Below are 21,291 nucleotides of genomic sequence, written 5' to 3'. Positions count from 1 at the left end.
TGATGTCACTCGGTAGGAGGTGCGGCAAACTTTTTTAATTTTCCTTGCTTAACTCTTCCATTACTCGGCGTGACATCGGGAGCCAGAGTTCTCATGAATGCACGCGGCAGCTCCATAATTAATTTTTAGCTCCTAAAGCCTTACTAGAAAAATATAGTCATGATGCCGCATATAAAGGGCATAGCATTCTCGATCCCATATACGTTCTGTGAATGTGCAGTGGGTACTTCTTCCCTTGGACGTCTTGCCATGTACTCTGTGATCCTTGGTTAGCTCACATATAGCTTTGAGTGCGGTCTAATATCGACATTTTATTTATTAACGACTATGTTGTGGAGGACAGCGCTTTCTAATGTGAATGAAAATATTACAATACCTGGGTCATTTACAAGGATTCTACGTAACTCATACGCGTTTCTGCGCTTACATGTCATCAGGTGGAACGCCACTTTTAAGTTTTATTTTATTTGATTTCTCATTTATCTGACTTATGTGCGGCGGTCAGCCCCGATTTCCTTTTCAGTGCCATGCTATTCATCTCAGAGAAGCACCTAATTCTCACGTCCTCGGTCGTTTGTTGAACATATTCCAATCTCTGGCTTTTGCAGCGAATTTTGCCCTCTACGGTTCCCTGTAGTAACTCGGGAAGTTGCTGTGTGCTACAGACATCTGTCCTCGGAAAATTCTTCCTGAAATTAAGGCGGTGTGGAACAGTCAGAAATCCATACATATTATAAGAATATGTGGAAATATCTCTGTGTGTGTGTGTATTTCTGTACATATTTTTACATTTGTACGTAAACTAATTATACATTAACACTTGTTTGGTTGTAACCGAAAATAAAAAAATAATGTTGTGCGAAAAATGTTACTGGGTCGGGATATGAATTTATTTATATGTATCGTGTTGTATACTAGAATGTGCCGCTGACCAATTCCAGCATAAGCTGCAGAACGGCAGTCATCAAAGACAGTTTCGGGTAAGGTTACGTGTCCGATACAAACGGACCTTATCGTCCGGAAGTCAGGCCCGCTAACATTAGTGCAGTGCAAGTGTTTAAGGTGTGAGAGCTGGCTTATGCAGTGTGCTTTGTGGGAAGAGACGGTGAGTGGGAGGGGTACTAACCCCGCTTGTGCATTGTCGGTTGCAGGTATGGCGCTGAACGTGTGCACCGCCGAACGGACGTGCTGCTCGGCGCAGATGGAGCAGGAACTGCTGCGGCTCGTGCGCAAGGACTTCGAGGCGCTGCTGCACCACAACTCCAGGTCGCTGCAGGGGCTGCTCGTCTCCGCCGCCGACACCATCAGAGGTACTGTATGGGTCTCCACCAACACTGCCACTAATCTCAGGCTTGTCTCACTCGCTCCAGTTTGCGCCGTGCGTCAAATCGCCGGCTTCTCGATAGCCCACAGCGTTAAACGGGCGTATCCACACGTTACGGCAATGGGCTCGGACGCACCAACTGCACTGGTGAATTTTGTTTCGTAGGCATTAGGCCGTGGCCGATATCGTGTTTCTGCGCCTCACATTTCGTTTAATACAGCTGGAGCCATTATGAGAGGCTGGTAAGTCTCTCATGGGGTGGACAGAAACATGCAAACACCACAAACACTACACATTAGAATGCCTAACACTCAAAACAGCTTCCAGCCATCTCGAAGTGGATAAATACAGATCCAGCATATTTCTCAAGGGAAATCACAAAGTCTGCTTGATGTCATTACAGTTATTTGATTCCACATCACATTGAACGTACGTAATGTTCGCCGGTGATGTTATTTACACAACATTCCTCACACTTTGCCTCAGGCAACAACTATCCTTTATAGGATATAAACAGAACAAAAAGTGTGACTCAAGCTACTGTTCAAAGAATTTGCGTTCGAGCAGAGGTTTTCTTTGTCATCCCTCGTATTTTCCGGAAGTTCTAATTGATCTTGAATAATACTAAGTACGACAAAATTAACAAACCTTTTGAACAAAGCGTTCAAAATGGCATTTTTTCTTCATTTCCGGTTATTGATATTATTTTTTTCGGTCATCAGTCTACTGACTGGTTTGATGCGGCCCGCCACGAATACCTTTCCTGTGCTAACCTACATACATCAAAAAAAGTTTTGCATCACCCCGGTTCCCAGAATTTCTGAAGATAGACATTGACTGTGGGTATTGTATCACAAAGACAGTCCTTTGGACTGTTCATAAATGTCACTAAACCCGCCCAAAGATGTAAATAACTAGGCGTGAGCAGCGCCTATTAGACGGAGGGGACCGACAGCCGACAGCCGATCAGTTCCAGTCATTCCACCAGGAAGGAGGTACACGGCTCGTGTTGTCTGTAGTTGAACCATGCATAGACGGTCAATACCGCTGTTAGATCGCGTCCGCATCGTTACTTTGTGCCAGGAAGGGCTCTCAACAAGGGAAGAGTGCAGGCGTCTCGGAATGAACCAAAACGATGTTGTACGGACATGGAGCAGATAGAGAGAGACAGGAACTGTCGATGACATGCCTTGCTCAGGCCGCCCAAGGGCTACTATTGCAGTGAATGAACCCTGACAGCAAAGCCACCATGTTGAATAATGCTTTCCGTGCAGCCACAGGACGTCGTGTTATGACTCAAATTGTGCGCAATAGGCTGCACGATGCATAACGTCACTCTCGACGTCCATGGCGAGGTCCATCTTTGCGACCACGACACCGTGCAGCGCGGTATAGATGGGCCCTAACAACGTGCCGAATGGACCGCTCAGCATTGGCATCACGTTCTCTTCACCAATGAGTGTCGCATGTGCCTTCAACCAGACAATCGTCGGGAGACGTGTTTGGAGGCAACCCGGTCAGGCTGAACGCCTTAGACACAGTAAATTGGCGCCCCTATCGTGCACATCGCTCGACTAACGTGGCCAGCATGTTCTCCAGATATGAACGCTATCGATCATGCTTGGAATAGATTGAAAAGGGCTGTTTCTGGACGACGTGACTCACCAACCACTCTGAGGGAGGAGCGGGACAGTCTGGACCAACAGTGCCTCGATGAACTTGCGGTTAGTATGGCACGACGAATACAGGCATGCATCAATGCAAGAGGACGTGCTGCTGGGTATTAAGAGGTACCGGTGTGTACAGCAGTCTGGACCACCGCCTCTGAAGGTCCCGCTGTATGGTGGTACAAAATGCAATGTGTGGTTTTCAGGAGCAATAAAAAGGGCAGAAATGATGTTTATGTTGATATCCATTCCAATTTTCTGTACAGGTTCCGGAACTTTTTTTATTGTTTGTATTTAGCAGGTTTATTCTTGTTTATTCCGTATTGGTTATGAACTACGAAGACATGTGAGCTTAGCATGTTGGTGGCAACATGAATATGTCAAGTTACCTGCACGTTTGAGAAGGAGGTGTTGGAGGATTTGTGTGCGAGAAAGAGAGATGATAATTGAGCGGGCGATGGGGTTGGGTTGGGTTGCTTTGGGAGTGGAGACCAAACAGCGAGATTATCGGTGTCATCGGATTAGGGAAGGATGGGGAAGGAAGTCGGCCGTGCTCTTTCGAAGGAACCATCCCAGAATTTGGCTGAAGCGATTTAGGGAAATCACGGAAAAACTAAATCAGGATGGCCGGACGCGGGATTGAATTGGCGCCCTCCCGAATGCGAGTCCAGTGTGGTACCCACTGCGCCACCTCTCGCGATATGAGCGGGCGAGTGAGGGGCGCTCGTGCGTGTATGTGTCTGTTATACAGAAAATGCGTATTTTGCAAGATTAAAGATTGTTTAAAATTCCGAAAAAATGGTTTGTTTTATTAAGTCAGTTTCTTCATTTAAGATGGTGTAGCATGACTGTTCCAGAAGGCCTATCTTTATCCGGTTGCCTAAATGTGTAGGACATGGAGGTGGTTTTTTATATCCTTATCGGAATGATTAATTCGTGCTAGGTGGCCAGCGCTACAGGTTAATGTGGCTGACTGATAACTCGATAAAAAATAGAAGAGCTAATTGCTCCGTTACACATGAAATCATCAATCTGACAACCTAGGGACGAGGTCCGATTCAGTACAAGATTTTTAAACTTTTACAACATTTGTGCTGGCGTCAGATGTACTGACGGCAAAATCCAAGGGCCACTGTCTCAGCTGCATAAACTGGTTCCATACGTGCATTTTATTTCAAGTCAAGTAGCAACGTGCACAAAAGCGCTCTCTGTTGGGAAATTCGTGTTGGAAGTATAAGCAAAGCCAGTCGACCTTACTTAATCGTAATAAGTTGCGCCCGCCGTGTCCATTACTGAACTAGGATGTGCCTGCTGGTAACCTCTTTTTAGCGAACTGCAGTAAAGAGCCACAACAACAGCAAAAACAAAACAACTGGTTCCGTACAGGTAGCCTGCGTTATTTAGATAATATCGCGTGTAATGAGTTCCCTAAACAGACGAGAGACGAGCGATGCGATGAAGGCACGTTTCGCCCGTGTCACGAAGCGGTTCAACGGTGGGAAGCCCGCCCATCGAAAGCAAACGACTGTCTGGTCCGTGGGCACGTCCACGAGTCCCTACTAAATACTCGCTGCCGGTTAATATTTTCAACGGCTGTATTATTTAGTGGTCGCCACGACCGGTTTCGTGTGTGAAGCGCTCGCGAGGAGGCGGCACCCAGCCCACTAATCGCAGAATGCGAGGAACAGGATGTCAGCAGCTGGCGCGTAGAAACGTCACTTTAAACTGATGACTGTCTAGCGTTCACGCAATGCACAACACGACCGGCTACGACTGGAATCTACTGTGTACCGTGGAATTCTAGACATGTCGTGGCGGGCAGCACACACGAAACTCAGTCGTCCACTTGTTAGGATTAGAAGTGGTGACGTACAAAATTCTCTTATGGGGAAAAACAGAAGTATCAGTGGTCACAGATGATGACAAATCTGATTATCTACAGTACACATCGTTACTTTTTTAGTATAAACTAATACGTAAAAGGAGCGTACTGTGGTAATCAATAACAGCTGCCAGCGTGAGTAGCTTAGAAGTAGGTATCTTTGCTGTAGCGAAGCAACTAAAAGCACTTAATAAAGGCAAGTCTTCCGGTACAGAAAGCACGGCATTTAGGTTCCTTTCAGAGTATGCTATTAAATAGCTCCAAATTTAGCAGTAATAGTAGTGTTCCGCCGTTGTTTTCTATCTACGTAAATGATCTTTTGGATAGGGTGGATATAACGGGCCGCGTAACCTACGGAACATTTATGTTCTGCATAGTTATTCATCTGTCTGTTGTTTAAAAATAAACAGTATTTATAGCAAAACTGAAAATGTCAATGTTGTTTAATTCAAGTTTTATTCGAAAATTGTTGATTTGTAATGTGAAACAGAGGGCTGTTGCAGTAAAAATAAAAAATACAGGTTGTCATATAGCGCTAGAAAACGCTATTTCATTAAAATAATTAAAAATAAAATAAAATTATAGCGAAACAAAAATATATCAAACATCACTTCAATACTTCGTGGTGCTTATACAAAACGTGTTTCTGTTATTCATAAACAACTTTCTCGTTTATCAGTAATAGCAGGATACTCTTTCCTTTGATCATGATGAAGAAGGTTCTTTTTACTACAAAATATCAACAATAGTTACATAGATTGTTTTATGCTTGGCATGTAAACTCAACTCGCATCAAAAGTAATTCCTTTGGTTGCACGAAAACGCAGTAGTTACGTAATCAACTAATTTTTATTACTTATAAAATTAAATTTTTACTCTGTGAGGATATAAAATACCCAGTGAACTAAAATTTAACAATGACTGTTCTAATTATATGCACAATTGGGAGTCGTCAACTCGAAGTTCCTCTCTTATAAATTCATTTGTCTCTTTCCCTTCCAATGCTACCAGTACCACCTGTAAACCTACCATTTACTACATCATTTATGTCGAGTAACAAAACTAACGAACCGAAGTTTCTCAACGATTTAAGTTTGCGCAATTGAATGGTACTTACAGATCGCCAAAAACATAAGAAGTACGTACTAACTATGTTGGTACACCATATTTCCTCAACCTGTGTATACTTACCATATGTTTTGGATAATATATTAGTGGACTGAAGAATTTACATTTCTGACCAAATTTTGATATATTTAAAATATTTCCGTTTTCGGCTTTAGAACTCTTTAAAAACAAATCTAGAATTAGTGAAATAAAATACTCGGATCTATTACATACACACGAAACTATGTACAGTAATTGCCTTACATAGAGCAGCACGCCAATGACGTATAGTGTTAAACAGATCTGATTAACATGGTGCGTGATTTTTAAGTAACTGGTGAAATGGTACAAACTAGGCTCTAGTGCAGCTCGTGAAAGGAACGACGACAGACATTTAATAAGCGAATATTTGCTAAGGGAGAGTAAATGTCAGAAAGTGCAGTCGAAGACAAGGTTCAAACATCTGCCAGTTACATATGACAATCATGTGGCTGGGCAATATTATATGCAATGAGGAGGCACATTCTGCACTACAGAGTGCAATGAATACACAGAACTGCCGACTCTGGGGTACTGCTAAAGTACTGCTAAACCACTTGTTGTGCACGAAGAGGCATTGCACTCACCGTATGAGACTGTGTGGTGTCCATTCACAAGCTCCTTTACTATCGGTCCGTTCTTCTTTGAAAAGAATACACCGAGAGAGCCTGTCAGGTTTACCGAGACTTCCATATACAGCATGTGATTACTGCTTTGGAAGAGCGCAACTGTGTGGAAACCACTGTTCTCATGCAAGATGGGGCAACCTCTCATGTCGCTCGCTCAGTGAAAGATTGTCCCCCCCCCACCCACCCCCCCCCCCCACCCCCGGAACTGAGTGGTCAGCGCGACAGACTGTCAATCCTGAGGGCCCGGGTTCGATTCCCGGCTGGGTCGGAGATTTTTCTCTGCTCAGGGACTGGGTGTTGTGTTGTCCTAATGATCATCAATTCATCCTCATCGACGCGCAAGTCGCCGAAGTGGCGTCACATCGAAAGACTTGCACCAGGCGAGCGGTCTACCCGACGGGAGGCCCTCGTCACACGCCATTATTATTAGTGAAAGATCTGCTCAATGCTACCTTCTACGAACGTGTTGAGTCCAGACGTTTTCCATATGCATGGCCTGCAAGATCATCTGATCTGAATCCATGCGACTTTTGGCTCTAGCGGTGACTAAAAGAACGCGTTTACCAAAGACGCGCTCGGTTTCTACCTGATCTGAAGGCAAGTATGCAGGAACACATTACTCAGATTCCACCGGAAATGTTGATCAACTGCTCACGACTGGTTCGTAATCCGTTACTTATGGAAACGTTTCATTACGTCTTTCTTGCATTCACAGCGCCAGATTTGCATCCGGTGGCCAAAATTGGAACTAATTTTTTCTCGTCGTATAACGGTTCCGCTACCAACGCACTACAGTATCTACCAGTTTTTAGTGTCATATGATAATTACAGCCCACAATGGAACTCTGTGAACAGCTGAACTTTTAATTACAACCACTCGTTAGGTTGCAGTAGTTACGTAGAGATGAAGCGGCTTGCACATGATAGACTAGCGTGGACAGCTACTCCAAGCCAGTCTTCGGACGGAAGATCACAACTACAGTTTGCAACTAAATAAGACAACGTGCTCTGTGAAGGTTCAGCTGCGATCAGGCAGCCGACATCGGTCGGCCGAGCGCCTTCTGGGCGAACCGGCTGTCAGCTGGTTTTTGCGTCAGTTGCCGTCCGGTGTGCATAATTGGCCATTGGAACGCCTCCTGGCGTTGTGGCGTGTAATTAATTCACCAGCTACCGTTCGCCTACTCCTTGCTGCGCCCTCGACATGTTAATGAGGCAGAACAGAGCCACCTCCTAGGAGTACTACTGCTTTTTGCTGGAACTCCACACACCGTGCTGGAAATATTTACTGCCGCGCGTACACGCGTTGTGCGCTGGTGATTTATTTTCTTTCATTCAGGGGAGCGGAGGGAGAGGAAAATGCAGCTACTGGATAGCGTCTTGCGTGCACATCAACATCTACACGATTTTGAAGCCTTTTTAAGTATTTTCCGACCGTGACTGTCTCAAGAAATATGTAAAGTTTTTTTCTTAAAATTACCGCTACCAGTCACAAACTTTGTCCATTGTATTACTTATTTATTTTCACAAACTGCGACATCGTCGCGAAAAAAAAAAACAGTGACCCCTGTATGTAATAAGTTTCGTTTAATTTACGTCTACTGTCACAAACTGTTTGATAACAGATTACCGGTTTCGGTCTTTAATGACCATCATCAGATCTGTTTCAAAAAACTAAAACATTAGGACTTAGTTTTTTTGAAACAGATCTGATGATGGTCATTAAAGACCGAAACCGGTAATCTGTTATCAAACAGTTTGTGACCATAGACGTAAATTAAAGGAACTTATTTATTTGGCGACATGTTTCGAGGTAAACCCCATCTTCAGGCTAAATGACATTACAAAAACAACTTTAAAATAAGGCCCTATTGATGTTACATAGTCTTTTCGTAAATGCATCTACGAAAAGATGACCCCAGCATTTACGAAAAGAGTATGTAACATCAGTATGGCCTTATTTGAAAGTTGGTTTTGTAATGCCATTTACCCTGAAGATGAGGTTTACCTCGAAACATGTCGCTAAATAAATAAGTAAAACAATAGTTGACAAAGTTGGTGACTGGTAGCGGTAATTTTAAAAAACCTTTACATATACACACGATTACTATGCAGTTGAAGTTTGTTTGGCAGAGAGTGCAAGACAACATTTTCAAACTTACCTCGCTGGACAAAATAGTCGTCAATGTTGTGGTCTTGAGTCCTGAGACTGGTTTGATAGCTCTCCGTGCTACCCTATCCTGTGCAAGCTTCTTCATCTCCCAGTACTTACTACATATTACATCCTTCTGAGTCTGCTTAGTGTATTCATCCCTTGATCTCCCTCTACGGTTTTTACCCTCCACGCTGCCCTCTAATGCTAAATTTGTGATCCCTTGATGTCTCAGAACATGTCCTACCAACCGGTCCCTTCTTCTTGTCAAGTTGTGCCACAAACTCCTCCCCAATTCTGTTCAATACTTCCTCATTAGTTGTGTGATCTACCCATCTAATCTTCAGCATTCTTCTGTAGCACCATATTTCGAAAGCTTCTATTCTCTTCTTGTCCAAACTATTTATCGTCCATGTTTCACTTCCATACATGGCTACACTCCATACAAATACTTTCAGAAACTACTTCCTGACACTTAAATCTATACTAGGTGTTAATAAATTTCTCTTCTTCAGAAACGTTTTCCTTGCCATTGCCAGTCTACATTTTATATCTTATCTACTTTGACCATCATCAGTTATTCTGCTCCCCAAATAGCAAAACTCCTTTACTACTTTAAGTGTCTCATTTCCTAAACTAATTCCCTCAGCATCACCCGACTTAATTCGACTACATTCCATTACTCTCGTTTTGCTTTTGTTGATGTTCATCTTATATCCTCCTTTCAAGACACTGTCCATTGCGTTCAACTGCTCTTCCAAGTCCTTTGCTGTCTCTGACAGAATTACAACGTCATCGACGAACCTCAAAGTTTTTATTTCTTCTCCATGGATTTTAATACCTACACCGAATTTTTCTTTTGTTTCCTTTACTGCTTGCTCAATATACAGATTGAATAACATCGAGGAGGGGCTACAACCCTGTCTCACTCTCTTCCCAACCACTGCTTCCCTTTCATGTCCCTCGACTCTTATAACTGCCATCTGGTTTCTCTCCCTTAAAAGAGGAAACTATTCGCTTTGGGCCGCTGTGTATCATTGTAGAACATGTACCAAGCGGTCCTGTTGCCTTCCACCAAACGTTTAAAAAATAACTGCCATAATTCAGACCTGTATGTCTAACCTCAGGAACAATCAAGCAGTTTAAACGCATCATAACGTCTGGGAAGGAATTGCTCTTGGTTACTGTCCGACTCTGAAGTATCTGGGAGTGACTCTGGACCATACGCTTACGTACAGGAAACACTGCCTAAACATGAAACAGAAAGCGTCTGCCAGAAATAACGTATTGCGGGAACTGACAGGTGCCAGATGGGGAGCTCACCCATGCGGCGTGAGACCTAGCGCGTTAGTGCTGAGTTATTTCGGTGCTGAATATGCATGTCCAGCGTGGTACAAGTCCAGCCGTGCCAGAAACGTAGATGTGGCGCTTAATGAGACCTGTCGTGTTATCACGAGTTGTTTAAGACCTTCACCCGTAATAAACTCCACTGCCTTATTGGCATAGCCCCTCCTGAAATTAGATAGCTGCTAGACACGATAAAAGCAAGGTTATAACTACAGAAGCCAGCCTTTATATGGCCTGCAGCCAGCACATCTTCGGATGAAATCAAGAAACAGCTTCTTGGCAAGCTGTTACAGGTACACCACTGTAAGAAGAATCTCAAAGTGGCGGAGAAAAAGTCAACAGTTTGAGAAACGCGTTTTTCCGAAGGAAGAGCTCCCTCCTGGTCATTCCGAGAGTGGACAACGTGGAAGGCTCTCAACAGAGTGTGCTCTAGTACTCTGCGGAGTCAGTTTTTTTGCATGTGTGGTGCTGTGCAGTCTATCAGCCACCTGCTACAGTGTTCTTCAGCTCCAACCACACACACCATGTGAGGCCTGATGAGGTCGACACGTGGCCAGTTTCTGGTCAGCCAAAATCACCACGAGAGGTCAGCGCTAGCGCAACGAGTTGTTCACGTGATATTCATTGGACTGCTGCCTGTATACACGTGCCACGTCAGTGCTCTTGGAAGAGAGCTGTGGCGGTGACGCGGCTCTGTTGTTGTTGTCCCCGCGTAGTGATTTCCGAAGATGAAGAAAAAATCGAGATTCGACCAGAGATTAAGTACTTCGTAAAGAAAGGTATGAAATAAAGGATATTAATGCCGTTTTGTAGAATATACTAGGGGACTCTGCTCCTTCATATTCAACTGTTGCCAAGTGGACAAATGAATTTAAATTTGGTCGGGAGAGCTTAGACGATGATCCGCGCAGTAGTCGGCCAAGATGTGTCACTATTCCAGAAATCACTGCAAAAGTGCACAAAATGGTCATGGAAGATCGCCGATTGAAAGTGCGTGAAATTGCTCATGCTTGCCAGATGTCGTCTGAAAGGGTATATCACATTTTAACTGAAGAATTAGAAATGAAAAAATTATCTGCAAGATGGGTGCCGCGACTCTTGACGCCGGATCAAGATCATGTGCCGTCACCACGGCAAAATTACACGAACTAAGGTATGAATTGTTGCCACACCCGCCTTGTTCACCTGAGATAGCTCCGTCAGATTATGATCTCTTCTCAAAACTGAAAAGTTTTCTTGGTGGACGAAGATTCACTTCAAACGAAGAACTGATAGCCAGAGTTGACAACCACTTTGCAGGACTGGAGGAAACTCACTTTCGAATGCGATCAAGGCACTGGAACATCGATGGACCAAGTGTATCAATCTACAAGGAGACTGCATTGAAAAATAAAAAAGTTTCAATGACGTAAGTACTTTTCTTCTATTCCGTTCCGAGAACTTTTCAAACTATCCTCGTATAAACTGATGTCAAAATGCTTCGTACCTCAAGACACGTCAGTAAATAAATACTAACAGGGAGATCTTTACCGAATAACAGAGTGCAAACTGGACAGAAGGACGAGAAATTGCTGCAGTGAAAGTGTAATAAACAAATAAATAAATAAATAAATAAAAAGGACACCCACTGAAAGAAAAAATCATGAGTTTTACGTTTTCCAGGTTGAATCCAATACTTATTACACATGTTCTTACATTAATAGAAATAACTTAAAATTTACTATTTCTAAATTATAAAATTAAGAATTACGACAGTTAGATTAGATTATTTATTCATTCCATAGACCCACAAAAGAGGGGATCCTCCTGGGTGTGGAACATGTCAGATGAACACATTACAAAAATGTATTTAGAAAATCTTGAGTTTCATTAATTTCAATTATCCTCAGTCAATAAACAGTAAAATTATGTACATGAATTAAAATTAAACTTCTAATATTTACAGGTTTAATACTTACATCTGCTTTCATTAAATCCATCATTCACACAGTAGCAATTTACTTGGCTATTACAACCAATTACTGCCAAAAATTAAAGTAAATTATTCATTTCAATGATTCTCAGTTAACAACAGTCAGATTATGTACAAGATTTAAAATTAAACTTCCACTATTCACAGACTTAAGACTTAAATCTGCTTTTCATACATCCATCATTAATACAGTAGGTAGTTACTTGGCTGTTACAACCAAGTATTGTCAAAAATTTAAGTATAATTAATTTTCGTTAAAATGGTCTAGTGCACTTTTTGAGAAATTCATGGATGGAATAGGAGTTGGCCACAAAATTCTTTTAATTTATGTTTACATTGTGCCTTGTCTGAAACTAAACTCTTAATGGTTGCTGGTAACTTATTGAAAATATGCGTTGCTGAATACTAGACTCCTTTCTGGCAAGAGTGAGTGATTTTAAATCTTTATGTATATTGTTCTTATTCCTAGTATTGCTACTGTGTTCTAAGCAGTTAGCTGGAAAAAGAGATGTATTATTTACAACAAACTTCATTAAGGAGTAAATATACTAAGAAGCTATGGTTTGTATACCCAATTCTTTGAATAGGTTTTGACATGATGTTCTTGGATTAACACTACACATTACTCCTATTATACACTTCTGAACTCTAAAAATTTTTTTCTCGTTTTGTGGAGTTACCCTAAAATATGATACCACAGATATTACTAACGGATAAAGCTGAAGAACTTAGTAGAGGAACTGCCTGGATAAGCAAGGAAACTGAAAACTGGGAGGGGGGACGCCGTTGGAGTGGCGTAGAATGAACTCGGAAAAAGGAAATTCCAGCTAAGGAAATCGTAGACAATATCAAAAATACTAGATCTAGCAACGTAACGGAACAGATTGAAAAAGACTGATTGTTCTCAATACAGGGGACTCCTAACTCAAATAACCATTAGGAGGAAAAGAAAAATAAAAGCAAACAAGTTAATAGTGGACAGGATTCGGATCAAGAACTATTATTTATGACTTCGCCCACAATGGTAAGGAGAGTTGGGCTGGCCGGCCGGAATGGCCGAGCGCTACAGTCTGGAACCGCGCGACCGCTACGGTCGCAGGTTCGAATCCTGCTTCGGGCATGGATGTGTGTGATGTCCTTAGGTTAGTTAGGTTTAAGTAGTTCTAAGTTCTAGGGGACTGATGACCGCAGCAGTTAAGTCCCATAGTGAAAAAAAAGGGTTGGGCTACAGAGTGGCGCAGCAACTGTAGTGTAAAAACTGGACACGAGCAGATATGATTAGTGTACAAGATAAAACAGTAAACGAAAGATTTACGTAACTTGTATTTCTCCAAGCATACAAACACTCATTACAAGTAATGCAGCAAGAAACAGAATCCAGCAGTCACAATATCAGCAAGGATGAGGCTGTGTGAAATAAGAACGACGATGGTGCCGGAGTCGCAACTAGGCGGCGTCTGAGTACTGAAGTGGCTCCGAGAGCGAGTAAGCCGTCAAGCTTCCGCCGGCCGTCCTTTATCACGGTGGCAGAGGGCGCACGTAACGAGAGCCGCTGGAGGCGTGACTCAGCGGGTGCGCACCATTGGGTCCGACAGTTCCCGCGCGACCATTATCAGCGGGAACTTGGAAGTTCCATTGCCAACTCGAGTCCGCAGCTCGTGGTCTCGCGGTCGCGTTCTCGCTTCCTGAGCACGGGGTCCCGTATTCGATTCCCGGCGGGGCTAGGGATTTTCACCTGCCTCGAGATGCCTGGTTGTAGATGCATGGGTGTTTGCGTTGTCCTCATCATTCATGAAAGTGGCGATATTGAACTGGGCAAAGGTTGGGAATTTGTACGGGCGCTGATAACAGCGGAGTTGAGCGCCACACAAACCACACACATCATCGTCATCATCCATTGCCAATTCGAAGACAAGAAGAATATGCGGCTATAAATTGTTGGAGGACTTCATGAAGCTATGTTTTCGTCATCTGTGAACATAAATGCAATATCTTTTCACCACCTCAAAGAGACAACATTGATGTGTTGACCATAACTGAATGTACAATTTAGCGTGAACCATGTAGGTTGTTGTTGTTGTTGGGAAAGTGACACAATTAATGACCCATCGGTGGTAGCTGGTGTTTGGTTCAGTACGGGTCTTTTACAGCAATGTTGTCTAACTGTCGCGCGACGTGTGATTAGCTAGTAGTTTTTATGAGAGTTTGTGAGAAACGCCCGTCAAACCTTCGTGTTGAGTGTTCATGAAGTAAGGATTGGAAAAGTTACATATACACATCGAAGAAACAAAATTAGCCGTCGGCTGCAGCCATGTTGCAACTTACTGCACTTTGTGTGTCAGCAGGTCGTGGTCTTGTGGTTAACCTTGCTGACTCTCTGCCATGGGGTCTCGGGCTCGGTTCCCAGCCTAGTAGAGGATTTTCTACAGTCTGGGCCGGGTGTGTGTGTTGTCTTCATTATTATTTCTTTAGTACTGACGCGCAATTCGCTGAAGTGGCGTCAAATGAAAAACTTGCACCAGGCGAACGAACGCGCCTGAAAAGGACTTCCGGCGAAATATGGAATATTAAATTTATTGTACTCTCTTTGCTCTCAGGCTAAGAAATTTTGTCGGAGGTGTATTGAAAGTAAGGCATTTAGAGAGAGGATATTGCAAGAGGGTTGTTATAGAACGAAGGTAATCGGCTCTCTGCGACAAAACGTTTATTTAGGAAATCAAAGATACATTCAAAGTTTCTAAGGCATGCGTACATATTATTTTCCCACATAATCACCAAGGTTGTCTAAGCATTTGTTCCATCGGCATACCGTTCAGTCGAAACCAGCATTAAAAAAAATCTGGATCCAATGAGTTGTGCACGATATCCCCTGCACTGACGATGGAGACGTTGAGTCCTTATGCGGTCTACCTCGCATGAATGCGACGATAGGTTTGAATCAAATCAACCTTTCGACACGGCGCACGTTCGCATCTGAGGTGGAAGTACTTGGCCGCCCTACGCTTAGACCATCTCGCACATCTGCTCTATTTTTGTCTAATTCCTGACACCAAGAGCTGATCTTTTTTCCGTGACACTACACTTGCTCCGTAAACTGCCACTAGTTGGCGATCAATATCAGCTGGAGACGTTGTATTTAAAAGGGGAAACCTTATTACTTACAGCACTATCATCGCCGACCATGTATCCCCCAGCGATACTGTCTTAACTGCATTTCGAAGAACAGCAGCACTCCTACCTGTAACTGGCGGCGGCATTTGAAAGCTTTGATTGTCTCTTACATCTAGGTTTGGATTTTAATTCACACGGGTTATTTATACATCTGTGAGAGCTCTTGTTGCCGGCCGCAGTGGCCGAGCGGTTCTAGGCGCTGCAGTCTGGAGCCGCGCTACCGCAACGGTCGCAGGTTCGAATCCTGCCTCGGACATGGATGTGCGTGGTGCCCTTAGGTTAGTTAGGTTTAAGTAGTTCTAAGTTCTAGGGGACTGATGACCTCAGAAGTTAAGTCCCATAGTGCTCAGAGCCATTTGAACCATTTTTAGAGCTCTTGTTGTCTAACCTACTGACTCACACTTGTTTTTCGAACCATACCCTCATGATCATAATTTTATTTTTTGTATTCTGAGAGTACTGTTATTAATTGAGTCATTTGAAATTTCTGTGTAATTTATTCGCTGTTTGTTCGCTAGTTTCAGTTGACATAACAATTTTGTGTAATGCAAGCTGTATTAAAAATGTGCTGTGAACAATCTAATTTCATTATTTTGTAATTAATCGTGATTGAATGTTGTGGCTGCTTTTAACTGAGCAACGGTCACGCTCAAGCCACAAGGGCATCACGTTCGTACACCTGAGAGAAGCATTGTGACAGAATGACAGCTGGAGACGTTACATATTTCTCACTCGCAGCTCGTAATATTTTACAGATGAATAAAATAATGATAAATATGCAGTACAATTGTCGCCAGTAATTGACAACGAAGTTGAGTAGGTGTGACATTTGAAATATCTGGCCCACGGCACGAGTCACTATTATGATAGTGAAACTGCTAAGAAGGTGCACAAATTTCAAGCAATATGTGGAACTATAAACAGAACTCTACAAATCCCAGGAAGATGCAAACATAAAATTTTATAAAATTGTGGCAATACCATTACCCATGTTTGGAAACAAGGGTTGGATAAATAAAAAGACGGATGTCAAAAAATACAAGCAGCGGGGATGAGAATCTTGAGGAGAGTGAAGAGCCGCACAGGATGAGATTTAAGTAGAAATGAATCACCCATTATGAGTTGAGTACATGAATGAGGAAATTCGCCACAATATTTGCTATGTGATGTTTCCAACTTAAGTTGTTCGTTATTGTCATCCTTAGATATTTAACTGAATCGACAACCTTTAAGTGTGTGTGATTTATCCTGTAACAGAAATCTAACGAAATTTTCTTTTTAGTACTGATGTGGACGATCTCAAAACTTTTTATTGTTTTTGGTCAATTGCCAATTTTCGCGCCAAACATCTATCTCGCGTGATCATTTTGCAATTCGTTTTAATCATCTTGCCATCTCCATCCCGTTCTTATCAGTCGCTATCTGTTAATCAGTCTATGTTACTAAACGGATAACCCGGTGCACGGTGCACTGTTCTAGCTGCAGGTTGCGTATCTAACTTTGCGTCCACGGGCAACAAAAATGTGATTTTCAATATTTCAGTTAACTGTTAATCGAATTTAAAAGCTTAAAGTGCTGTCAGTCTACTGATGAAGAGGCGTTATATTAGAGTAAATATGTATAATAGTTAGTACTTTGTAGGCCTGTATCTCTTCGGGCAGCGCAAACTCAATGCGCGCAAATTACCCAGACTACATTTATCCAATATTTGAGAATGAGACTACTTAGCGATTTCCAATTAACTTTACACTTAATTTAAAATTTTTCGAAACTTGTTCTCGCTGACACCCCCCACAACGTGATGAAAGGTAAATGATATTTTCTTACTCTTGTTGTTAGTCAAAGACAACTGTAATGATTTTTAACTCATTTTATCTCGGAATTAAGCCAACGGAGATGTTTATGCTTTGTCCTTATTTAACAAGAAAGTATTCGTTGGTTTTATTACTTCCCGATTCTCGGTTAAGCGTCTATCGACTGTAGGCGTATATGAAGTATCATTCTTCTATCCGAAGCTGTTTTCGAGGTAACTGTTTTTTTTCCGGGGTCCAAACTCTTCATTTAATACTGAAGGACAAATTACGTCATAAGGATTAGCAATTCTTTGTAGTTTAGAAGCGATGCAATTTCGTTGCTGTGACAGTCATAGATAATGGTCTGTATACCTGCATGTTATCTTGGAGGCATAATAAGGAGAGTTCTCATGACGTCACAAACTTGAAGCCTACGTCCGCTATGTCAGTTACCCCAAACGATAGCTTCTGGTGAAAGTGTTTTATCAAAAATGACACTTTGCATCATTTACAGGTGTATTAGTCGTTCTGATAATAGTCTGAAGTGTAAGGGAATCACATTTCATTCGTATGTGGACTTATTCCAGCGATATTTCTTTGACGTACATGAATTTTGGTTGCACTATTTACATTCACTATAGTGTTTTTGTCTCTGTCATTTGATTTTATATTTCCTAGTAGTCCAACTTGAAAAACTCTTTAGACGAACGCTGTGAGAAGGAAGATTGAAAACTGAGCATACATATGGTCTCGCATTTTTTGGAACAGAACATAGACCGAAGATCAGTTTTAATAGTCCATATTCAGGGGCATGTTGGATTACACGCGTCTTTCTCTTCATGGTTTTTCGAAGCGTACAATAAAAAGAAGTCACATTAACGAGATGAAACACGCATGTAAGGCAAGAAAAGTGTCTGAAAATGCATACCTAACACTGCCTTATGCACGAAAGCACTGTAATATTTATTGTTTAATGCTACTGTTACGTGCACACGAATTAAGAACAAGAAGCAGTCGTAAATGTTTTGGGGCACCTAACATGGAGACGCGGGCTTCAAAGCAAGTTCAGCGTAGGTCTGCAGCATCAGCTCTCGTTATTTATACCTCCAGGCATATTGTAGAACGTAAACGTCTGTCGTTATATCTTTGGTTCAGATAGAAACTGACTTCGTACATTACGTAACCTACTGAAAATATTTATGACTCAGACTATGTTGCTTTCAGTATAAGGTTATCTATAGTATAAAAATTCAGTTATCGCAGTTTATAGGCGGTCAGAAATATAATGCTTCATAATTTTCCAAAAATGGTTCAAATGGCTCTGAGCACTATGGGACTCAACTTCTGAGGTCATCAGTCCCCTAGAACTTAGAACTACTTAAACCTAACTAACCTAAGAACATCACACACATCCATGCCCGAGGCAGGATTCGAACCTGCGACCGTAGCGGTCGCGCGGTTCCGGACTGTAGCGCCTAGAACCGCTCGGCCACTCCGGCCGGCCATAATTTTCCGTCTCTTGTAATTATCAAAGAAGTATTGTGTATAATATTCTTGATAGCACTAAGAAAAGCAACTTTCTCTCATAACAGGTACCTCTTAAGTAAAGACTCACAACACAGCTACAGTGTGTTCGTTGTAAATCGAGATCCCTTGACACTGGTTTATTATCTCCAGTGAACGCACGTAACAGTCTGCTACGTATATAAAGTGCACAGCGTCGTATGAATTCAAGTAATTGTAGATAATAAGTGAACTGAATCTTATTACAAGACGATGTTTCTTCATTTCAACAAATTATGATATAAGCGAATAGTGAGCGCAGGAAACACCCATAATGACGGTGGTTTATTCTTCCGAGGCGTGGCTTCGGTCGTGCGGCAATGTTGTCTTGATCTATCGAAAGCAACACTGGGTGTGAAATCGGCATCATCCTTATGTCTCCTCCCGATCGCACACGAAACAATCAAAGGAAAACAAAACAGACTGCAATATTTCACATTATATAGCAAAAGTTCAACTTCATTAACATGTATAGAATGAATATTGTTTTATTATATATCTTAATCACGTCTCTGATGTAAGACGTGCTGTAATCTCAAGATTTCAGTAAAAACAAGAACTTTTTCGATTACTACATTTTTGCTATTCACGCAGTCAAATTTCTGGTTCAGGCACGACGTTTTAACTTATTACTTCTTAAGGATTAGCTCTATTTGCAACACATTTTACAAACAGTGTCCACATATATCGTTGAAATTATATCCTTCTATAACACGTAGTCGAGGAGTACGGCGTCATAAACATTGAAATGCGTGGAAAACTAGCTTTCCTTAACCCTGTATGTGGCACCGTAGCTCTCAAGCAACATCAAAATTGTACACTGTTTTCTACAACGTGTTTCAGCCTCATCCTTGGATGTGTGATGATTCTTGCAAGCAACATTTAAGCTCTCGTATACTGAGCTGTTCTGTTGTTTCTAGTGACAAGCTTTTGTACAGTTTACATCTTTAGCAGACATCTTGCAATGTTATATGAGCTTCAGTTACCGATGTAGCAGTTTCATTCAATTTTGTAGCGCTGTTTTTTTTTATTCGGCAATGAAATCTGCTTATAAACGGATAGAGGATATCTTGAAGGTGAGATGGTATACATATGTGTTAGCGAATTCTTATCTGGGATATTGCAAACGGGCTTATCGTTTCTGGGAAGAGAGATCCTGGCTTTGCGTATTGGATGGACAACGAATCCAGAAGAAGAAGAAGAAGAAGAAGAAGAATAAAACAGCAGTGAGTGATATACGGTAATTTTGGTCAATGGCCAGAGTATGGGCGAAAAGCGATTATGTAAACTTTGCCCTCAGGGATAGTCGACTATAAACTGCGAAAAATGTCGAATTGTTCTGGGCTTTGTAGCAAAAAGCAGTTCTTTTGACACTTCACGTGCAATAGTCCAAAATGCAACCCGTTATTTCAGCCAGAGGAACAACATTCTAGTACGTATATTGAAGCACCCATGCACCACCTTTCGTGGCAGTGATACAGTTAACATTGAAACAAAGCGTTTAAAATTATCCACAAACTATATACATCTGATTTCAGTAACTTACTACGTTTTCTCCGCAATATTTCTGTGTGTGCCAAATAACGATTAAAACGTATTGCCATTTTTTAATGATTCGTGGGTGGGTGGGATGTTAGAGATGTATACAGAAAATGCAACACCAGTGTGGCTAGATTTCTTTCGCTTTCCACCTGTGCATATCCTGGAGCCTTGCTACTTATTGTTTGCAACCATCGCCCGTTCGATGTTCCCCCCTCCCTCCCCCGCCACCTCCACCACCATCTCACTGACGCCAGACTATGTTTACACGAGATTTCGAGCAAAAGCGAAAACTTCTCGTCAGCCTTCCGCACACATCCAGCGCGCGTTGTTGGAACTATGCGAAGGCAATCTTCATCTCCGACGACGGAATGGATTCCTTCGAGGCTGAGCTACGAAACTGATGGAGCCGATATATGCACGAGGCAGAATGGGAGTGGCGTTCAGCCGTCGCCGTGTATCAACGCGGAGTCATCTTTCCTGCTTGCCTGCACGCCAGCGCCTCTTATACTCAGAGCCGGCATTGTCCTCGAGATAAAACGCCCCCGCCGAGATGGAAATGTACCGTCACGTGTCGCTTCTCTCATCTGCGTGCGGCATAAAGCGATCTCCAAAGAAACGGCGAGACAATGGCGCGCGGGCCGCGCCCGACGCGAAATACCACTGAGGGCGCAAGTGCGGCGCTGCACACGACAGTGGCGCGCTCTTCAAAGCCGCAACACGGGACAGCCCGCTCCTCTGCTTCCTTCCTCCTCGCTGGCGCAAGTCCCGCTCTCTCTCTCTCCCACCCCCCCCCCCTCTCCCCCCCTCTCACTGCGATCTTTTTTCGACGCTACTACTCGGATGACTACAGCTTTGATGACAGAAGGTAAGGCTGTTGGGCGAAACAGTACAGTAAATGTGCGCCGTATCTGAAATCAGCGTCCATTGTGGACACCTTGCATCTTCGCGAATACGGATATCGGCTATGTTACTACTTTTTGATCAATGGTTAAAGGAAGGTGTCAACATTGCCATTTTTGTCAGTGTACACAGCATGCGATCTCATGATAACAACAGGAGTAATCATTTTAAGTCATTATTATTACCCATTCGGGACGTAGATCCGG

The 21,291-nt window shown here is 42.6% G+C and overlaps 1 protein-coding gene across 1 annotated transcript in view; it reads left to right on the top strand.

Annotated features, from left to right (window-relative positions):
• LOC124592341 (division abnormally delayed protein-like) overlaps positions 1 to 21,291 on the top strand; it is a 610,377-nt gene that overhangs the window by 306,537 nt on the left and 282,549 nt on the right. The window contains exon 2 of the mRNA XM_047131825.1: positions 1,152 to 1,310. Coding sequence (XP_046987781.1) covers positions 1,152 to 1,310 — 159 coding nt within the window. The remainder of the gene's footprint in view (positions 1 to 1,151; positions 1,311 to 21,291) is intronic.

The sequence above is a fragment of the Schistocerca americana genome, chromosome 2 (genome assembly GCF_021461395.2).
Source record: "Schistocerca americana isolate TAMUIC-IGC-003095 chromosome 2, iqSchAmer2.1, whole genome shotgun sequence".
Taxonomy (NCBI): Eukaryota; Metazoa; Arthropoda; class Insecta; order Orthoptera; family Acrididae; genus Schistocerca; species Schistocerca americana.
Note: the sequence above shows the minus strand (reverse complement) of the source record. Positions and strands in the feature narration are given on the sequence as shown.